This window comes from Bos grunniens, chromosome 14 (genome assembly GCF_055505025.1).
Source record: "Bos grunniens cultivar Pamir isolate PY7600 chromosome 14, Bosgru_T2T1.0, whole genome shotgun sequence".
Classification (NCBI taxonomy): domain Eukaryota; kingdom Metazoa; phylum Chordata; class Mammalia; order Artiodactyla; family Bovidae; genus Bos; species Bos grunniens.
In genome coordinates this window covers 622,395-643,402 of record NC_141178.1, presented here as the reverse complement: position 1 = coordinate 643,402, position 21,008 = coordinate 622,395, and the positions used below count along the sequence as shown (strand labels likewise).

Below are 21,008 nucleotides of genomic sequence, written 5' to 3'. Positions count from 1 at the left end.
CTCTTCTGTGTAACAGAATAATCAAGTTAATTAAGATTTACTCTTATTGTGCTTTTAGAGACCTGCAGAACTAGCCAGCTGTATGGAATTTTAGAAAGACCTGATGATTCTCAAAGTCTTTTAAAGCTGAAATCATTTAATATTAATACAAATGAAATCTTCTAGTATATCAAATAAATGAAAATGACTTGCAGTATGCTTCAGACCCCATGGACTGTAGCCTGCCAGACTTCTCTGTCCATGGGATTCTCCAGAAGACTACTGGAGTGGGTAGCCACTCCCTTCTCCAGGGCATCTTCCTGACCCAGGGATCTACCCAGGTCTCCTGCGCTCCAGGCAGTTTCTTTACTGAACAGAAACCATGTCACAGTCTTCATTTGCAATCACCTTTGACCTTACATCACAGTATCTGATAAAGTTGTATGAAGAGTACTTTCTCAAGAAACACTTGTTAGAAATTAAATAGAAAGCCATCTATCTGAATTTTTCTTAAAATAGTTTGCATATATCATGTTCCACCTGTGGTATTGACAACATTCCACTGATAGATATCATGCTGTCTCCTAATTATAGCTCATACTTTGCAATTACAGTGTTAAAATTACAGTTACAAATTAATTGTACTTCAAATTACACTCTACATAGTAATTTTACTCCAAAATATATGACCAATTAAATATTATGGAATTTAGTTCGGAAAGCAAAAACAACCATAGGTTTAGGGTCTACCAGTAATAAATCTTTACTTTTGTCCATGAAAGAAGAGCAATTAAAACAGCAATTAAACCCTCTGTGGTTAACGCCCACCCAGTAGTAGACAAAAGGGAATTTATGGAAGTCAGTCATTAAAGAGTTCTTTGTAGGGCTGGTAGGAAAAAGTTGTGGCTTTTGTAGAATCTGGAAGTCTACAATGGATTACTAGATTTTCGGTCTACCCACTTATTGAGGAATTTGATTATGTTGAAATGGATGATATTAGGTTAGATCTCAAGAATGTGATTGAAAACTTGCTTGGTTTTTTTGTTATTATCAATACTTGTTTCAGTGTAAGACAAGAGAGAAGCTTCAGTCTTCAGTTCTCAATTAGAAATCACAGATTGCTAACATAATCTTGAAATATATGTGAACTCTAATACCCTGCAAAAGGGAATGTGCAATGCACAAGTTTTGGGTTGTTCCAGAAGGAGTAATTATCATCTAAGAGAGATTAGTAGTTTATAGATCGATATTCCCTGGCAAATTTGTCAATGATTCAAAAAATGCCAGATGATGGAATGATTCTAAATTTTCAGTTTTTAAAGAATATAATCTTTCCATTATTTTAAAGTTTTTATTTTTTATTCGAGTATAGACAATTAACAATGTTGTGATAGTTTCGGGTGGACAGCAAAGGGACCCAGCCACGCCTGTGCACGTATCCCTCTTGCTCAAACCCCCTCCCATCCCGGCTGCCACGTAACATTGAGCAGGGCTCCCTGTGCTTCCAGTGGGTCCTTATTGGTCGTCCATGTTAAATACAGCAGTGTGCACACGACCACCCCAAACTCCCTAACTATCCCTTACCCCATCTTCCCCCTCTGGCAACTGTAAATTCGTTCTGTAAGTCTGTGAGTCTGTGTCTCAGGCTATAGTCTTTTTAAACCAAAGCTGAGTGGAGAAGAGATGAATGGATTTAGGGATACAGTAACTACTGTATTGATATTACTCATATTTGAAATAAAAACTTGTGGCCAGCAATGCAAGACTTTACCGGCAGCAAAAATTCTCTAGTGAGACTAAACTAATAAGCGGGCTGAGTCTAGCTGTCAGAGCACACGGGAGGAGACGGACAGCTGGGCCTCTCCTTTGCAGTCTTCTTTGTCCTGAGAGGTTTCTTCTACTTTTCTGATACCTAATGAAATTATCATGCTTCCAGTCAGAGATGATTCAAGAAAATGTTTGAGCTTCTGGCATTGAACATGTTTTCTTTTTCCCACCTTTCAAATCTAACACCTAGATAATTATACAGTTATTTGTTTAGTTCTCTGATGTGTAAATAAAAATAAATATAAGTTATGTTATAGAATTTTTAGTAATTTTATTTTCTGAGTTAACGTTTTTATGTAGGAATCAATAGAAGACAAATCAATGATCCTATAGAAACAAGTGTTTTCCAATTGTAAGGAAATGGTTGTGTTTTCACTCAATTGTATCTTTTAATCCTTCAAATGATAATAGTGACTAATATGTATTGCCTAATATGGATTAGGCCCCTAGAGAAGGGGATGGCAACCCACTCCAGTTTTCTTGCCTGGAGGATTCCATGGACAGAGGAGGCTGGCAGGAAGGCTGTAGTCCACGGGGTCACAAAGAGTCAGACACGACTGGCGGATAACACACACGCGGACGAGGCAGTGTGAGCGTTTCTAAGATGTTCCCGTTTAATCCTCCAGTAACCCAGGAAAATATATCGTCCCCATTTTATAGATGCAGAAACTGAGACCTGAATAAGTTAGGGAGAGATCCCCTTTCAAACACGAGGACAGTGAGATGTGAGATTGTATTTGAGTTGCATATGGTTACTGTGAGATTGTATTTGAGTTGCATATGGTTACTGCTCTTCATTCTGAGCTCTCTTCCATTAATTAGGCCAGCCTGATTATGAGAGAACTTAAGGCAGAGGAAGGAATCTGGTCTGTGACAGTGACCATATGCCCTGTCTATTCACTGGCAAGTTCAAAAACTCACCATTATTTGAATTATAGCCTTGAAATAAATGTGATCAGAATGCGCCCCCTCCCCAGCATCTCTGCCCCTTAACATTCTGATTGCTACCAACGATTGCGGATGTTCACTTTCATCTCCTGATTGAGTAGAGCCATTGTGGTTCCCCTTAAATTCAGTAAGTTGATTGAGAGCAAGTAAAAACACCCTGTTAAGTAGCTGACAAGTGGTAAGTGCTTAATAAATCATAGTTTGAAGGTGGAGTCAGTAAAAGTTACACACCAAATTGAAAGCAGAAGGCGGCGTGGGTCCCCAGGACTCCTTCTCCTGTGTCTCAGGGAATGTAAAGCTCTCTAAATATTTGCATAAGATGAGATACAGCTTGACTTCAAATTATAAGCTTAAAAATGATATGCTGGAAAAAAAATCAGAAGATGAAATACGGTACTGAGTGGGAAGTCCCTTTTAATTTCCATTCACAGATCACAGTGCCTCAACTGCCAAAAAATATTTCAGTCTTGTTTTCATGCTAACATTTGACCCCAAATGACTTGCCTTTTGTGCTATGCCCAGACAGAAATGTCCAATAATGAAAAATGAGCATTTGTGATTGTCTAAGTATTCCCTTGAAAGAGATTATTACCAGTGAAAGTGGGACGGTCTTTTTCTTGTGCAGATTTTTTTTCATAATGCTGTTAGTTACAAAGGAAAAAAGTTGCTAAAGTCAAAAGGGGCTGCCTCTTCGACGCTTAAAGTATGGTTTATTTTGATCCTCGCTGTCTTGAATTTTTAGGTACTCAAATCTGAGATCTTTGACATATTATCTCTGTAATGTTTCCTCCATAATTTGTGTAAGTGTGTGTTTAATTACTTCTGGAATAAAAGCCAGATTTTAAAAAATCAGTCCCCAGAAATGTGACTTGGAAAAGAAGTCTCTAAATAAGGGCCGAGGAATCTGAACTATTACGAATGCAAAACAATTATGAATAAATTTGTTGTACTCACACAAAAAAAGGCTTCTGACTTCATCTGACTTGAAAAAGAAAAGACAGCCCACAAGCATTCTTCAAATGATAGTATTGGCCTCATTCAGCACTTAGTAGGTATTCAACCTCTCGAATAAATAAAATGAACTCATAAGAATCTCAATAACTCAAGAGGGCAAAAGAAGTTTAGCCAAAGGTTTGTGTGGAGACATTGTACAGTCATAGGTGATCGGGTGGTGACTGTTTATTTGAAAAACTTCAAGAAAGCCTGGTATACCCCAAGACTAGTGAAAGGCCTTGGCTTTAAATAAATCTTTTCATTCACTAAAATGTTTTCACACTGAGGGCCCTATTCAGAAATGGAAAATTTCTTAATGGATGAATGACTTACAGAATTAACTGACTAATGCTGTCATAATGGGACTCATTTAATAAAAGTAATTATAAAGTCAAATGGCATTGTAAAGTCAGGCTGGGGTATCTGCATTTTAAACATTAGACTAATGATCTGTTCACAAAATAAACTGCAAGAAAATGAGGTGTGCTGTTCAGCTCTCAACAGGAATTCAGCTTTCAACATGTGCTTAAATTACTCAGGCCTTTTCATCCCAAGCCCTAATTTATAGAATGGGGTAGACATTACTATTATCAGACCTCACAGTGGTGATGGGAAGAGTGAATGATACAGGTGAAGTCCTTGGGATGGTGCCTGGCACACAGCCAGGTTTTCAACAAATGTTTGCTGGTATTGTTGTTATTTGCTAAGATTTTTCTCAAACAAAATATTAAACAGATACAATGACTGTGGACACAAACTGCTGTTATATTTCTGCTCTCAGCATCACATCACTTTCATCCTTTTGATTTAACCATTTGGCATCTGTGTTATATACTCCTGCAGCTTATAGGTCAACTATAAAAGGGCTTCTCTACATGTTGCTTTAAAATAATGTTTATTTTGCATAACTGTATTTCAGGAACTGTTCTAAATATTTTCCTTTAATGGGTTCATTTTGTTGTTATGGCTGCTATTATTACTCTAGTGAATAGCTACTACTGCATAGCTGCTATTATTCTACTACTTTAACAGATAAGGAAAGCTGAGACTCCACCACGTGAAGCAATTGGTTTAAAATGGCTTAGCTTGTGAGTGGGTCACACCCAGGCAGTCTAGCTCCATTGCCTCTGAATCCCTGTGCTTCCTTGAAATACCTTTGCTGCTACTGTTGTGTATGAAAATCAGCAGCCACGTTCTTTAAAAATACTTTAATTTTGAAAACCAAGTTTTTTTAATTGAACTTTTTATTTTGTAGAGGAGTATAGCCAATTAACAATGTTGTGATAGTTTCAGGTGGGCAGCAAAGGGCCTCAGCCACACATAGACATGCATCCCTTCTCCCCCAGGCTCCCCTCCCATCAGGCTGCCACACAGCATTGAGCAGAGTTCCCTGTGCTCTTCAGTGGGCCGTGTTGGGTTACATTTTAAACACAGCAGTGTGCACCTGTCCATCCCACACTCCCTCACTGTCCCTTCCCCTGTCCTTTCCCCCGGCAGCCATAGCTTTCTTCTCTGTGAGTCCATTTCTGTTTCGTAAGCTCGTTTGGATCATGTCTCTTTAGATTCCGCATCTAAGAGACATCATGCAATGTTTCTGCTTCTCTGTTTACTTCACTTAGTATGACCATCCCTAGGTCCATCCATTACAAACTTAATTTTTCAATGATCATAATTCAGTTGTGTGGTTGCCCTGAACAGACTGAAATGTCATGCCCTTTGAAAAAAAACATTTTTAATATGGAAAAGAAAGAGTGTACTGCCATGCACTTATTGCTTCAAATAATGCAGTGGCTTTATATTGAAAACAGAAAGCATGATGTCTTGATTTATGGATCTGCTTTCAACATTTGTGTTATTAATCTTGCAAACCCACTTGGGAAAAGATGTTTGCAGCAAGGCGCAGTTCTTCCTGGGTGTGGCGAGAGAAGCCCTGACTTCATTCTCTTTGCTGTTGGATGGGATGCTGCAGGCAGTAGCCCGTTCGCAGTCACACCACCCGCTGGAGTGTTCCTACCTGCGTCCAGGGGACTCTTGACAGGGATGGGTGAAAATAAGGCTCCAAGAGTTTTCCAGTTTTTGCTGAAAATACCGCTTTCTGAGGGCATCTTACAGATTATGTGAACCTAGGGATTGTCACAGTAAGTGCAGTCAGAGACGCAGAAACATTGTGTGACGTCTCTTAGATGCCGAGTCTAAAAAGACGTGAAGCAAATGAACCGACACGACAGAAACGGGCTCGCAACCAGGGAGGAAATGAAGAGGATTTCGTCCTCTGCCAGCTCTGTAATTGATGACACTTTCATTTTTAGATGGCAGTGTAGTCGATTTACAGTGCTGTGTCCTGATGCTGGGAGGGACTGGGGGCAGGAGGAGAAGGGGACTCGAAGGATAAGATGGCTGGATGGCATCACCGGCTCGGTGGACGTGAGTCTGAGTGAACTCCGGGAGCTGGTGATGGACAGGGAGGCCTGGCCTGCTGCGATTCCTGGGGTCGCAGAGTCGGACGCGACGGAGCGACTGATCTGTTAGTTTCAGGTGTGCAGCAAAGTGGTTCAGTCGTAGATGGAGAGATGTGTGCTACTTGCTAAGTCGCTCAGTCATGTCTGACTCTTAGTGACCCCGTGGACTGTAGCCCGCCAGGCTCCTCTGACCATGGGACCCTCCAGGCAAGAAGACTGGAGTGGGTTGCCGTGCCTTCCTCCAAGGGATCTTCCCCAGCCAGGGATCGAAACTGCCGCTTTTATGTCTCCTATTGTTTTTCAGATTCTTTCCACTATAGGATATTATAAGATACTGAATACAGTTCCCTGTGTCCTTCTTATTTATCTTTTATAATATATCCTAGTGTGTATCTGTTAACCCCAGACTCCTGAGTGCTGCTACATTTTTAGCCACTCATTTGTGTCCAACTCTTTGTGACCCTGTGGACTGTAGCTTGCCAAGCTCCTCTGTCCATGGGATTTTTCAGGGAAGAATACTGGAGTGGGTTGCCATTTTCCTCCTCCAGGGGATCTCCAAACTCCTGATGACATGCAATATTCGAAAACAATATAGGAAGAAATATAGTGTTAGAAATGGTTAGGTCATGAAGCTAGTGTGAGCCCTTAATGATATTATAATGATGTTTCTAAATGTTTCAAAATATACTTTAAATTGTTGCCAACAAACATGAGTTGCACAAGACTGTCTAAATATTTATGGCATGATCGATGGCCTGAATGAAAATGCACAGCACGGATCTCGCAGTGCCACATGTGAGTCTGTCATGACACTCAGCACGTCGTAAACAGTGTTTATGTGTCAGTCTCTTACTCCCTGTAAATGCTTTGTGGGCAAAAAGCTGGTTTTGCTCATTTTTATATCCTAAAGGTCTATATGGTATCTGGCTTGCATTATACACTAAAGAAAAAGTGGTCAAATGTATGCTTGAATGATGGAAGTCAGAAATAATTCAACAAGCCTCCATGAATATCTACTACATGCCCCCCCTTTTTTTTTTGCCATGCCACAAGGCATATGACTTAGTTCCCCAACCACGGATTGAACCTCTGGCCCCTGAAGTGAAGTTCCACGTCCCAAGCCTGGGCCTCCAGGGAAGTCCCTGCATGTCACTCATTACGATGGGGGCACGAAGGTGCTATGGCTTTGATGAGTGCCCACTCTGAGGGGAAATATAAATAAGTGTACTGGATGGCGGGCGATGGGCTGTAAGAGATGTCTAGAGCCTGGTGGGGTCACGGAGGCACTTGGACTAACTGTGGTGGGCCATAGGGAGGATTTCACCAGAGGCTCTAAGTGTTTTTACGTAGAGATGGGAGGAAGAATTGTGATGAGTAAGGCAGTTTGGATGGTGGAAGGAGTAACCACTGACAGAAGTCTTAAATCACTGTGTGTTTGAGGAATGACTTTTCACATTTATTCACTGTAACATTATGTTATAAATGTGTTGGTGTTTTATTATGTAAGGTGGCTCAGATGGTAAAGGATCTGCTTGCAGTGCAGGAGAGTCAGGATTGATCCCTGAGTGGGGAAGACCCCCTGGAGAAGGGCATGGCATCCCACTCCAGTGCTCTCGCCTGGAGAATCCCATGGACAGAGGAGCCTGATGGGCTGCAGTCCATGGGGTCACAGAGACAGACAGGACTGAGCGACTAACAGCACTATGTAATGTGTACTGTGAAATCATTATGAATTATACACACAATGTATCTTTTACTGAACATTGTATATATTGTATATATCTTTTATTGAATGACAATTTTCTTTTTAAATTGCAGTTCCAGTTACAGATGTTTGATATTGTTTGTTCCACATCCTGGGCCAATAAAGACAAATGCTGTGAACTTCCTGCCCTGGTAAGAATTCTTCTTTCACTAATTCTGTTCTTTGCTGAAACTTTCTAAAGTTATATTTAATTGCAGTGCTGAAAATGAAATGCTATTTCACAAAATTCATGTCACAGATAATTCATTATGATGCTGCTGATGAAAATTAAAAAGCAGTTAAGAAGGAGGCATATCTGGAATCAGCAGACACACGGACACACGCAGTGGGAACTGCCCAGCTACACGGGGTGCCACTTATGTAGGGTCCAGATGTTCCCAAATTCCGTGGTTCATGAATCCTTTGGTGTTGCAGTAATTTTTTTTCATGGTACCCCAGAGCCAAAAGAAATATCTAGTAATTCCATATATGAGGTCATTAGGTCCAATCGTCTTCATAAGTGTTTGTGTCTTAAAAACTCTGCTATATGAACCAACAATATATTAGTATATAAATCAGAATTGTAAGATGATACACGTACTTTTGAAAAACCACAACTACTCACTACTGGGATGTGTGTGCCTGTTGAGAACGCACTTCTCAGGTCTCAGAGTCTGACTGGACATCACCACCCTGGCTTCTTCCTTTTTTAACTAAAGCATTTATTTATGTGTTTGTGCCAGGTCTTAGCTGCAGCACGGGGCACCTTTAGTTGCAGGGGGGACCCCGCTCCCTGGTGAGGGGTCCGACTGGCCCCTGCACTGGGGTCTCAGAATCTCGGCCTCTGGGCCAGCAGGGGAGGCCCCACCTTCCCTTCCTTTCCACGGTGATTTTCCCCGTGGTATTTGCTTTCCTTCATAGCAAGTGCTGATAAAACAAATTTACCAAGTTGTTCTTTTTTTTGTCTTTGGGATCTCAGTTTCCCGACCTGGGCCATGGCCCCCTGCTGTGGAAACGTGGAGTCTTAACCACTGGACTTCAGGGAAGTCCCTTCTAGTGTTGAAATTGTGACCTATTATACCTTGAGCTGGTTGTGTATACAAAGTCCAGTGGGTACTGAATTTTGCTGTGTCTCTTGACTTTTTAAAAAAAAACTCAGAATGCCCCTGTGAATTTCCTGTAATGCCCCAGGCCTTCTTTCCACACAGTCTGGGAACCATAGTCATAATCTATTTAACTTAGGCAAAGCTGCTAGAAAAATAAACCTTTTCACATTATAAATACCAAATGTAACTCACCAGGGTGGATGACTATGTATTTAAAAATGGATTGTTCGTACCTAAGGATCTTTAGGACCAGTGAGCTGAAATGTTGACCCTGTTATGTTTGGACAGAAGTCATGTCTTAAGAATTCAACCTGGTCATGGTCACGGGGAAGACTTCCTCAAGTCTAAAAAATTTCTTTTTTTAAGACCTTACATCAGCTCATGTCATCTGCTGCAGGCCATGTATGCGTGGTGACTTTGCTTGAGAAGGGAGTGACTCTTTTTTTCACCAAAATAAGTTTCCATTAAACTATGGTGAGGAATTAAAGCAGAGACACTATGATGCTGTGCATAAGGGCAGGTAGAGTGGGGATTGTAAGGAAGCACCCAGAAACACCCTGCATCAAGCAGAGTGTAATCACCATGTCGCCTAGGCAGATCCCTGCCCTCTCCGAGCTGTTCTTTTTCTTTCTGTCACTGAAGGTGTGCAAGTCCCGTGGTAGAAAGACTCAGATGGAGATACAGCCAGCAGCAGTGGCAAAACCATTAGGCAGTCTCTGGTCACAGGAGGCCTGCTGTCAGCCTGCTTGGAGGATCCTTCAGGATTCTTAAGTCTGTATCTCATTCAAGCTTCCCAAGGTATCAAGCCAGATACGTTTAGCAGGGTTTTCCTTTCCTGCAATGAGCTGAAACTTTTGGATATTGTCCAACATTTGGAGAAAAGCATATAAAGGCTCTTTGCTCAGACTCTTTTGGATTTCTGTTGTGAATATTTCAGAGCCTGAAAGTATTTTCAGCTTGACAATTTAATTACCATCTGTCCTCTGTTCAGCCCTAACAGTACCTTTCCCCAAGATCTTAGAAGACGAAGCTCACTTTCTCTATCCAAAGGGACCGTTGAACCTTTCTAGTTTTTCATCCTAGGGCAGACTTTTTTGGCTGTTGCTCCAAATGGGATATTCACGAATCATTCAGTAGTGCTTACCAGGTGCCCTGTCTTCCTTTAAACGCCGGTAACTCATTCAGGCATATTCAGTCTGACCTAAATCATCTATCTTGTGGTGTCACCTGGCATCAGAATTCTCCAAGAGGAGATGAGCTCTTATCACAAAGCTTTAGGTTGGTGCTGTGGTGTTATTCTCACATTCAGCCACAGAATGTGAGCAGCAGCTAACATTGCTGCAGGCGTGTGTCAGCCACAGAGTGTGAGCAGCAGCTAACATTGCTGCAGGCGTGTGTCAGCCACAGAGTGTGAGCAGCAGCTAACATTGCTGCAGGCGTGTGTCAGCCACAGAGTGTGAGCAGCAGCTAACATTGCTGCAGGCGTGTGTCAGCCACAGAGTGTGAGCAGCAGCTAACATTGCTGCAGGCGTGTGTCAGCCACAGAGTGTGAGCAGCAGCTAACATTGCTGCAGGCGTGTGTCAGCCACAGAGTGTGAGCAGCAGCTAACATTGCTGCAGGCGTGTGTCAGCCACAGAGTGTGAGCAGCAGCTAACATTGCTGCAGGCGTGTGTCAGCCACAGAGTGTGAGCAGCAGCTAACATTGCTGCAGGCGTGTGTCAGCCACAGAGTGTGAGCAGCAGCTAACATTGCTGCAGGCGTGTGTCAGCCACAGAGTGTGAGCAGTAGCTAACATTGCTGCAGGTGTGCATCATGTGTTTAACCACCGTTTTCTTTTCTTCTGGCTCTTGGTTTTAGTGTGGAAGCGGGTGTTTTGATGGACTGTTGCTACAAGTTTTCTTTTATCCTTTGAAATGGAAAAAAGTGTTGTAACACTAAGGAAGTTTTCAGGACCTTTAGTTCACGGAGTACCACTTACCCAGCTGAATTAAATGGCAACCAGAATCTTTGGTTTTGCACCTCCACTTCTGCCTTTCTTGCTTCACCTGGATTCCCAAGCTGGTTTTGTCAACATCCTTTGATAACGGCGTTGATTAACGCCTTGCTAGACACCCATTCATTGCTTCTTTAAAGAAAAGACTTTGTGGTCAGAAGGGAATATTCTCTGCTTTTCTAGACTAATGCTCACTGAAGGATTTTTTTTGAAGTGTCTCCAAATGTTTCCTTTGAGTCATAAAGTCGTTTGTATAGACCATCTTGTTAATAGTCATACTATTTGTTTTTCTCTGCAGAGGGATGAGGAGGCCTGCCCAGAGCTCCCGCATGCCTGCTCCTGTTCGGAAATCAATAAAGCGGCTCTGGGACCAGCGGGCCCACCAGTAAGTCTTGCCTCATTTGACCTTAAGTGTTATTTGATAGTTGTTACAAAGGTTACTAATTTCCCCTGAATCACTGCTACTGCTTCTCTTTTAATAGAAGATACTCCCCTGCGTACATGGCCGGCTTCATGGCCATTCAGCTTGAGACTTGATTTCTTAGCAATTATGCAAGTAAAGATGACCTTGTGACTAAGTTCTGGCCAGGGAGAGAGAAGGTGTATGCACGCACCCTGGGCGTTGCTCTTAAATGAAAACCGAATGCCCTCCTTTGAGCGTGAGGTAGTGGGTTCACTGTGGCAGCAATGCCGTTGGGCACAGCACAGCAGGAAGAGGGAGGCACCAACGGCTTCACGCTGCCTTGGGCGATAAAGCCACTCGACTGCGCTGAACAGCTCGGATTTTAATATGAGAGAATAATAAATCTCCTACCTTGCTTAAGTGTTACTATTGACCTCCATGAAAACAGTCAGACAGCTTTCCAAACTAAGAAACTGGGAATGCAGTGCTAGACTAACAGTTCTTTCCTCTGAGCACTTTGTAGATGCTGTTACAATGTCATTGCTTCATTGTTGTTACAGAGAAGTCAGCTGTCAGTTGAATTAACTGTCATTTTTCTGTGAGAAATATTTTCTCCATTACTTTCTTTTAAGATCCTTTTGTCATTAATGATCAGAAGTTTCACCACAGTACATTTTGATGCTATTGTTTTGTAGTCTTGGAACGTTGAGGGCTTTATGAATTTGAATACCAATGTTTCTTATACATTTTGGAGTTTTCTCAGTCATTTTCTCTTTAAACATTCCCTCTCTCTGATCATCTCTTTTTCTGAAACGCCAGCTAGATGTGCATTATACTTTCTGATTTTACTCTCATGTCTTTTTAACCTCTTTCTACTCTCTTTTTAACCTCTAATTTATTTCCTGTTTGTGTTGCCAGGCTTTCCTCTGTGTAATATCCTCAACATTACTTTCTGATATACTGTGTGTTTAGCCCTGTTTAATATGCTGCTTAACCTAGGCAGGGTGTTTCTGATTGTGATTATCATATTTAGTTTCTCTAGAAGTTATGTTTGGTTCCATTTCAAACCTTCTGGTCATTTGTATAGCCTCTTCTTCTTTTGTAACATTTTCAAAACTTTTCTCTTTCAATATTTAGTATGATTTGCGTTCTTTATCTGGTCATCTCAGCCTCTGTAGTGTATGTGGTCTTGATTCTTCCATTGGCTTTGTTGGCAGTTTTATTCATGCTGTGTTGTTTCCACATGTCTTTTTTATTTTGGGGGTTGTATATTTGAGTTTGCATTACTTGAAACTTTCTGGGAATATTTTGAGCCCATGTTTGAGCTGTATTTTTTGAGAGAGCGTATGTGTCTGCTTCTGTTAATATCCTGGCCATACAAACCAGCTGAAAACCAGTAAATTCTGGTCCCTCAATTGTATGAGAATCAGTTTCTGGGTAGTATTTCTTAGTGGAGACATTTACTCCTCCCATAGCTAAAGTGGAAAAAAGTCTTGCTTTTCCACCAGCTGGTGAGACTTTTTGTGGCTGTTCTAGCTCACTCACATGGCTGCCTTTCGAGCTCCTCCGCTTTCAGTCACACCCATGCTCTGCCCACGCCTGCTCCTCACGGAGCCCGGCGCCCTCTCCACTGCCTTGCGTGGGCTGTGTGACGCTGCTTTCCAGAAACCTCAGCCACCCTCCTGCCCTCCCTCAGGGCAGCCTCAGCGATGCCTTCGCTCTGGTGCTTTGTTTCCTTTTCATTATGGTGCTTAAGGGTTCAATTCTTAATTAGAACAGCCTTTATTTTATTTTAAACAGCATGAATAAGCTTTTCAGGCTGGAGGCTTTTCAAGTTTTCTTCATCGGCAATGCTGCTGGAACAAGTTATAAAATATTTATGTGTGACCTAAGAGTGAGGAAAGCAGCAGCCGAGAAGCAGGAAAGCAGGGCTGAGCTCTGACTTGCGGGGAAGGAAGAGGCAAACGAGAAAAGCCATTGGCGTTTTCAAGCATAATAAACTATTGAAGAAACAGTGACCAAAACAGTATGGCTTCCAAGGTAGCTCGGTGATAAAGAATCTGCCTGAATGAAGGAGACATGGGTTCAATCCCTCGGTCAGGAAGATCCCCTGGAGAAGGAAAGGGCAACCGACTCCAGTGTTCTTGCCTGAGAAATCCCATGGACAGAGGAGCCTGGCAAGCTTCTTCCATGGGGTCGCAAAGAGTTGGACATGACTTAGCGACTAAACAATAAAAGCAACAAATCCCCCAGTGTATGCAGTAAGCCTGTCTGATGATTTAACATAGTTGCAACTGTTTCCTTATTCAAGAATTTACCCAGTGATAGGTGCCAGTAAAACTCCAGAAAAGCCACAGGACACCATGGATGAAAGAGCCATATTCCTTTTGCCTCACCTCACCCTTTCTTACTAAAAGGATGAAAGTTCACATCCACAAACATTTGCTGAATTCTTGTCACCCACTCCATGATGAAGGTTAGGTATCAGGTGGAAAATAAGTTAGAAGTATAAAAAGGTTCCTGGATTTTGCAGACCTGATACCTCGGGTATCTGTGAGCCAAATTGCCACATTTGGACAAAACCTTCAACTAAAAGACAATTATTTAAGATGAACAAACACAATTAAAGAGGTGTCCCAGAATGAGTATGTTAATTGGAACACACTAGGCTTCTTGCAAGGAACAGAAAACTTGATGAATGCATTGATGTAGATCATTGGGACGCTTGAACATTCATAATTTGCTCAGCAAAAGACCTAGAGGTAGATGGTCCCAAGCAAATATGGCTGCTCAACAACTTTATCAAGACCCAAGCTTGTTCCAGCTTCCAAATTTGCTTTCTTTAGACTTACAGCTTCTTGATCATATTGGCTCAAACCAGTTAATATACCCATTCCTTGGAGGCTGGGCAAGCAAATCTCTGTCTTTATAGCAGGAAAAGTGAAATGGAGAAGGAAGTCAGAAAAGAAGCTTTGGTAATCAACCAACAGTGTCTGCCACAGTTGGGAAAAACATTTGCATCATCTGTAACAGTTAAGGATGTGGTATCCAAATATATGAAGAGTTTCTGCACATTAAAGAGAAGAAGACATGTAACCCAATAGGAAACTGGGTGAAGAATGTGAATTGGTAGTTGTATTGAGATAAAATGCAAATGGACAAGCGTTATGAAAAGATGCTCAATCATAGGAGTCTTAAGGGAAATAAAAATTAAAATAGGAGCAAGATATTATTTTTACCAGCTTCATAAAAATGTAAAGCTTGAAAATATCAAGTGCTGACTAAAATCTAGAGAAACAGAGACTCCCTTCATCAGCTCCTAACAGATGAATAAAGTGGTGCCGTGTTTTCACAGCAGTTTGACAATATATCTGCCTCTCTGTTACATTTCACTTAAAATTCTCCTCGTTGAGATCTTGAATATTAAAATTTGTACTTGAATATTAAAATTTGTACTTAGGGCATGTATAACGATGGTGATTGTAGTGCTGTTTAGACGGTAACAAATTGTAGGGAAAATGCCCTACATTTCCAATAATGAAAGAATGGTTAAACAAATTATCTCATTGTTCAGACAGCTGTGCAACTCATTTACAGTAAGTCGGATCTATATGTCATGTTATGGAAAAACATATTAACTCAGAAATATATGAAAAGTGTTGTGTCATATATGTAATCTATGTACGTCAAATAATACCGGAGACACTACAGGCAATATTTCCTATAGAGACGTGTGCACTTACATAAAGTACGATTTGATTCAGTTCAGTTCAGTTCAGCCGATCAGCCGTGTCCGACTCTTTGTGACCCCATGAACTGCAGCACCCTGTGCATCACCAACTCCTGGAGTTTATTCAAACTCACCTCCATTGAGTTGGTGATGCCATCCAACCATCTCATCCTCTGTCATCCCCTTGTTCTCCCACCTTCAGTCTTTCCCAGCATCAGGGTATTTTCCAATGAGTCAGTTCTTCCCATCAGGTGGCCAAAGTATTGGAGTTTCAGCTTCAGCATCAGTCCTTCCAATGAACACCCAAGACTGATCTCCTTGAGGATGGACTGGTTGGATCCCTTTGGAGTTCAAGGGACTCTCAAGAGTCTTCTCCAACACCACAGTTCAAAAGCATCAGTTCTTCGGCACTCAGCTTTCTTTATAGTCCAACTCTCACATCCATACATGACCACTGGAAAAACCATAGCCTTGACTAGATGGACCTTTGTTGGCAAAGTAATGTCTCTGCTTTTCAATATGCTGTCTAGGTTGGTCATAGCTTTCCTTCCAAGGAGTAAGTGTCTTTTAATTTCATGGCTGCAGTCACCATCTGTGGTGACTTTGGAGCCCAGGAAAATAAAATCAGCCACTGTTTCCACTGTTTCCCCATTTCCCATGAAGTGATGGGACCGGATGCCATGATCTTCGTTTTCTGAATGTTGAGCTTTAAGCCAACTTTTTCACTCTCCTCTTTCACTTTCATCAAGAGGCTCCTTAGTTCTCTTCACTTTCTGCCGTAAGGGTGGTGTCATCTGCATATCTGAGGTTGTTGATATTTCTCTTGGCAATCTTGATTCCAGCTTGTGCTTCATCCAGCCCAGCATTTCTCATGATGTACTCTGCATATAAGTTAAATAATGATTTGATTACTGTATGCTAAAAATCTGGAAGATAAGCAGCTGACTGGTGCTGGCAGTGAGTGTAAGTGCTTCAGACGAACTGGAGGAGGCCTTGACTGTCGCCTGATCCAGTCTTTTCCCAAGGGAGGCAAGGGCTGATGGTAACAGAAGGATCATCAGTGGTCACGGACACAGCCGGAGGTCAAATGGACTCATCCAGTGAGAAAGCCACTCCATTTTCAATGATCTTGTCATCCTTCTACTCAAGTGAAAGCATATTCTTAGACCGGTACCCATGTGACCCTCCTAACCCTTACTCATGCCCCCTTTTAATAGAGCAAAGGCTTTGCTCACAGTTGGCACCAGGGACAAAATCTGGCCAAGTTTAGTGAGGTTATTTATAGTGTATTTTCAGGTCTGCCTCACATCCTTAGTAAGTAATATGTTTTTCCATCTGCTATAGTATAGAATATTTGCTTTTGAAGCAGATTTAAGTGAAGTAAGAGCCAAGTAAAAAATATTCAGAGTATATTTACATATATGTTATGCACACATATACAAAGAATATGTTTGCAAAGACTGTATACACACATATACACATATTTACTGTGTTATGTATTATGTGCATATAAGTACAAAGAAAATACTACTAAATGATAGTACAGGGAGTGCATTAATGCAACAGAAGTTTTAAGAGGAAAATGCAAATAACTGACGTTTCAGAGGCACTGAATAGCTTTTTATGATATAAATAAAGAGAACTAAATTGTTACTATTTTATATGCTTTTTACAATGTAATATAATACAGTCTAATTAAATAATTTAATCTCAAAGTCATGGTATAAGACATGCATATAATTTTAGGTTAAGAGTATATTTTTTATTATTTGCAGTATTAATAGCAGTAATCTTACACACGCAATCAAAAGATTCTGTAGCTTTTTGTTTTTTTTTTAATTTAAAGGGATTTAGCATAGAAAGTTTGCTCAAGCTCTGAAACCATTAACAAGAAGAGGTGAATCTGGGGGACAGACCTCAGTTGAGGAACATAGTGAACATATCATTACACAACGTGTTGGCCTTTGTCCCAAATAAGAATGACATAATCCATATTATTAAGGGAAACGAATACGCTATATTGCTTTCATGTTTGTCTTTGTGCTAACACTTAATGTCTTTCTGCCAGGGGGGCCCAGGACTCCGAGGACCGAAAGGCCAGCGAGGTGACCCGGGCCTAAAGGTAAGGCGCTCTCTCTCATCCCCAGGCATGGTATACTTTTGGAGTTAAGCAATAGTTACCCTTGGCAATCTAAAGCTCCTTATATATTTTTTAAATTTTTGAAAATTTTATATTGGAGTATAGCCGATTAGTAACGCTGTGATAGTTCGGGTGGACAGCAAAGGGACTCAGCCATACATATCCATATATCCATTCTCCCCGAAACTCCCTTCCCATCCAGGCTGCCACATAACGTTGTAAAGCTTCTTGTATTTTAATGGAAGTTGTGTTGAAGCCTTTCCCCTTATTCTTAAAAGCTTGTGTGTTTTCATCAGAAGAAACGCCCTAACTCAGTGACAAGGTTTCTGGGTCTGAGACGGAGTGTCAGTGCTCCGGGCGCTTTGGTTGCTTATGCGGCTCTTGCTCTTGCTCTCCTCTTTCCTGTCTGCAACAAAGATGCGTCTTAGGGGGAGCGCTGAATCGCAGCCAGGCTGCGGTCCTCCAGGGCATTGTTCAGGTTTTAGACTCCTCTCCGTCCCTCCCACCACGCGCCGTCAGACACACAGCCCTGTCTTCCCTTCTCACTGCCCAAGGCCACCAAGCGGGGTGGTTCAGTCTGTACCCCGTACAGAGGCCGCGACTCAAAGGAGCACGCCCTGCCGATCCCCGTCCAGGAACACGTTTCCCTGATTCGCACAAAGGCATCTAAGGGGTGGCAGGCGCCCAGCCTAAGCGAGTTCAGGCCCCACCCATCGTCTCTATTTCTGGCTCCACGGGCCTGATGTTTTGGATTGAGTCTTCATATCTGCCCCGGGTTCGTTTCTTTAGAGTTACACTGGAGCACATCACACCCTTAAGCCCTGCAGTCGTGCGCGACTGCCTTGAGAGTCAGCCCCAGCTCCTTGGCTTCAGGCCTCTGATCGCTCTTCCGCCTGTCTCACCTTCACCGTGACGCTCCTCCGCCTGTCTCACCTTCACCGTGACGCTCCTCCGCCTGTCTCACCTTCACCGTGACGCTCCTCCGCCTGTCTCACCTTCACCGTGACGCTCTTCCGCCTGTCCCACCTTCACCGTGACGCTCCTCCGCCTGTCTCACCTTCACCGTGACGCTCTTCCGCCTGTCCCACCTTCACCGTGACGCTCCTCCGCCTGTCTCACCTTCACCGTGACGCTCCTCCGCCTGTCCCACCTTCACCGTGACGCTCCTCCGCCTGTCTCACCTTCACCGTGACGCTCTTCCGCCTGTCCCACCTTCACCGTGACGCTCTGCGTCGTCCCCAGCCATCTTGCTTGACTTACTGCTTCAACATGATCACTTATTAAATCCGCACAGCATTTATTCATGGAGGAGAGAACACTGCAGCTTTTTTTTAGTAGAAAATTGGAGACAAGTGGAACAAGGTAAGAGAGAATGGGGCGAGGCCAAGGGGGAGTCAGTGAAAGAAGGCTGGAGAGAATGGATCGGGTACCACCCAGCTCCACACTCAGACCACACGAGGTCTTCTTTGTTGTTCTGTTTTACTTTTTGCGATTGTGGCACGTTTTCTCAGGCAGAGGCGATGGATCTTACTTGGCTCCACGTATGAGAGTACGTGCCCCAATATCTTCGATAAACGCAGAGCAGCGCCCCAGAGATGACAGTTCACAGTAACGAAGGAAGGGAATGTCGTTTGGCTGGATGGTGGGAACCTTCGAAGGCCAAGAGGGTGGTCTTGTACTGCTTACATCTTTCAGATTTGTGATGCAGTGTGGGGGGTCTAATTCCTCACACTGTTGGCACAGCGTTCTTATTTATGGAAACCACTATAAATACAGTTGCAGCAGCTACTGTGTTTTCTCTCCTGGCTCGCTGATGACTCTAGGCCTGGGAGGCGAGTCCTCTGAGGCTTCGTGTCTCGTTGTCCTGTGAGTGTTTTATGTCTGAGGAAAGTTAATGAAGTAGAAGATAAATGCGCTCAGCAGGAACATCGGGTAGTAGATATTTCTGGGTTCCAGGGGGTCTGACTTACCTTTGGCGTGACCTTCTTGCCTTCCAGGGACCAGATGGCCCTCGGGGTGAAACGGGCCCTCCTGGACCTCAGGGCCCCCCGGGGCCCCAGGGACCAAGCGGTCTCTCCATTCAAGGGATGCCTGTGAGTTGTGTGTCAGCGTTGGGGCGGGTTTTGCTGTTCTCACTTCCCCATGAGTTATAGAGAATGAGCTTTTGTCTTCCAACCCTAGTAATGATCCACAGCCTCTTCCAGCCCCTGAAAGTAAGGACTGGGAAATGAGCATGATGATCGAGAGCTCATTCATAAGCCAGCTTTGCACTCAGTAAACGGGGCCTGTAGGTTTATGTACGTGCCCAGGGAGTAGGTACAGCCACAGGTGATTTGTCTGGAAAAGAAAGCAAGGCTTGACACATACGGCTCCTTTTCCTTATTTGACCAAGTCCTTAGTGGGTATGATAAACCTGGAAGGGACAGATGTTATACGACTTAAGTTTTTCATTTGGTATTTGTAGTAATCGTGGAGCTACAACCACAAAGCCATTTATTTAGGTCTTTATCTCGACAGGCCATCAAAGTGGGCTGCGATGAGTTTAACATTATAGACGATATGCTCTTTACAGCCACATGAGCTGTTTGTACCATTGAAAGCAAATTCAGTTCCATTCACTGATTTTCATTTAACTTAGTAGAAGAATCTAGATTTAAGGAATAAAACCAGTCTCTGTAATTAGTATTTGTGCCATTATATACATTTTTAAGTACAGTTTTAGTATAAATGATTGAAATACAGTTTTAGCAAATCTTCCTGTGCATATGATTGTGTGTCCCTAGCTCAGATGTCTTCATTTCCAGAGTCATTTACACATGAATGAATTCTTCTTATTTAACATGCCAGTTTGTATAATTACAATTAACACTAAGAATTCGTTGAGGTCTTGCTACAGGTCAGGTACTGTGCTTGCTTTTGCCTTTTTATAAGTTTCTAGCCAAACAAAACAAAAGTATATATAGATGTAAGTTTTAACATCTAAGCTATAAATAATACTGAAATATTCAAGACTCTGCTCATGTATTTACAATATAAGCTTAACTAAATCAGATTGTATGCACTGTGTTTAAACTATTCTGAAATATAAACATTCTACTCTGTAAGCATGCTTACCTAAGTTGTGTAGCTTATGTGAAAAGTGAAATATGCTGTATTTGGATGTTAGTGTAGAAACAATTTAATGTTGAAAATGTTAAGAGTCAGCCAGCAGAGGAAAAGAAGAGACTAAGGACTTACCAGTTTCCTTTTGTGAACTTAACCCCCGTGTCCTTTCGGATGTCCAGGGAATGCCAGGTGAAAAAGGAGAGAAAGGAGAGATCGGATTGCCTGGCCCACAGGTACTATTTTTATTTTTTTACTCCATTGCTCTCAGTCTAGAGCTTTACCAAGAAAAAAGACCGTAGCTTCTGAAGTCCGCTGTGATCTTGGCAGTGAATGGTTTCTATGCTGAGGACCAGCAGCCTGTATTCATTGACCTTTGGCCCCCACCCGAGGGTCCTCCTGACGCTGCCCCGGGTGAACCCCGGTGGGTGAACCCCGGTGGGGGACATTTGCTTTCCTTCCGGTGAATAAGCTCTGGGCTTCACCCGTAGGGTTTCAGGTTTGTTTGGAGGCCTTGACTTATTCCGGGGCAGCTGGCTGAGAGGGTGATTGGTTTCCGCGATTCTGACACCGTCCTGTCTTT

At 42.5% G+C, this 21,008-nt stretch overlaps 1 protein-coding gene across 6 annotated transcripts in view; it reads left to right on the top strand.

The window, feature by feature from the left end:
• Window positions 1–21,008, top strand: part of COL14A1 (collagen type XIV alpha 1 chain) — a 236,029-nt gene that overhangs the window by 151,220 nt on the left and 63,801 nt on the right. For 5 of the 6 annotated variants that reach the window (XR_015140401.1, XR_015140400.1, XM_086335693.1 and 2 more), the window contains exons 35-39: window positions 8,025–8,102; window positions 11,349–11,435; window positions 17,252–17,305; window positions 19,321–19,416; window positions 20,608–20,661. Coding sequence is in view for 3 of the 6 variants with exons in the window: in XM_086335693.1 (XP_086191819.1) it covers window positions 8,025–8,102; window positions 11,349–11,435; window positions 17,252–17,305; window positions 19,321–19,416; window positions 20,608–20,661 (369 nt within the window). In the remaining 3 variants the exon portion in view is untranslated. Of the gene's footprint in view, window positions 1–8,024; window positions 8,103–11,348; window positions 11,436–17,251; window positions 17,306–18,112; window positions 19,417–20,607; window positions 20,662–21,008 lie in introns of all 6 variants that reach the window. The other variant, XR_015140402.1, reaches the window with a different exon arrangement.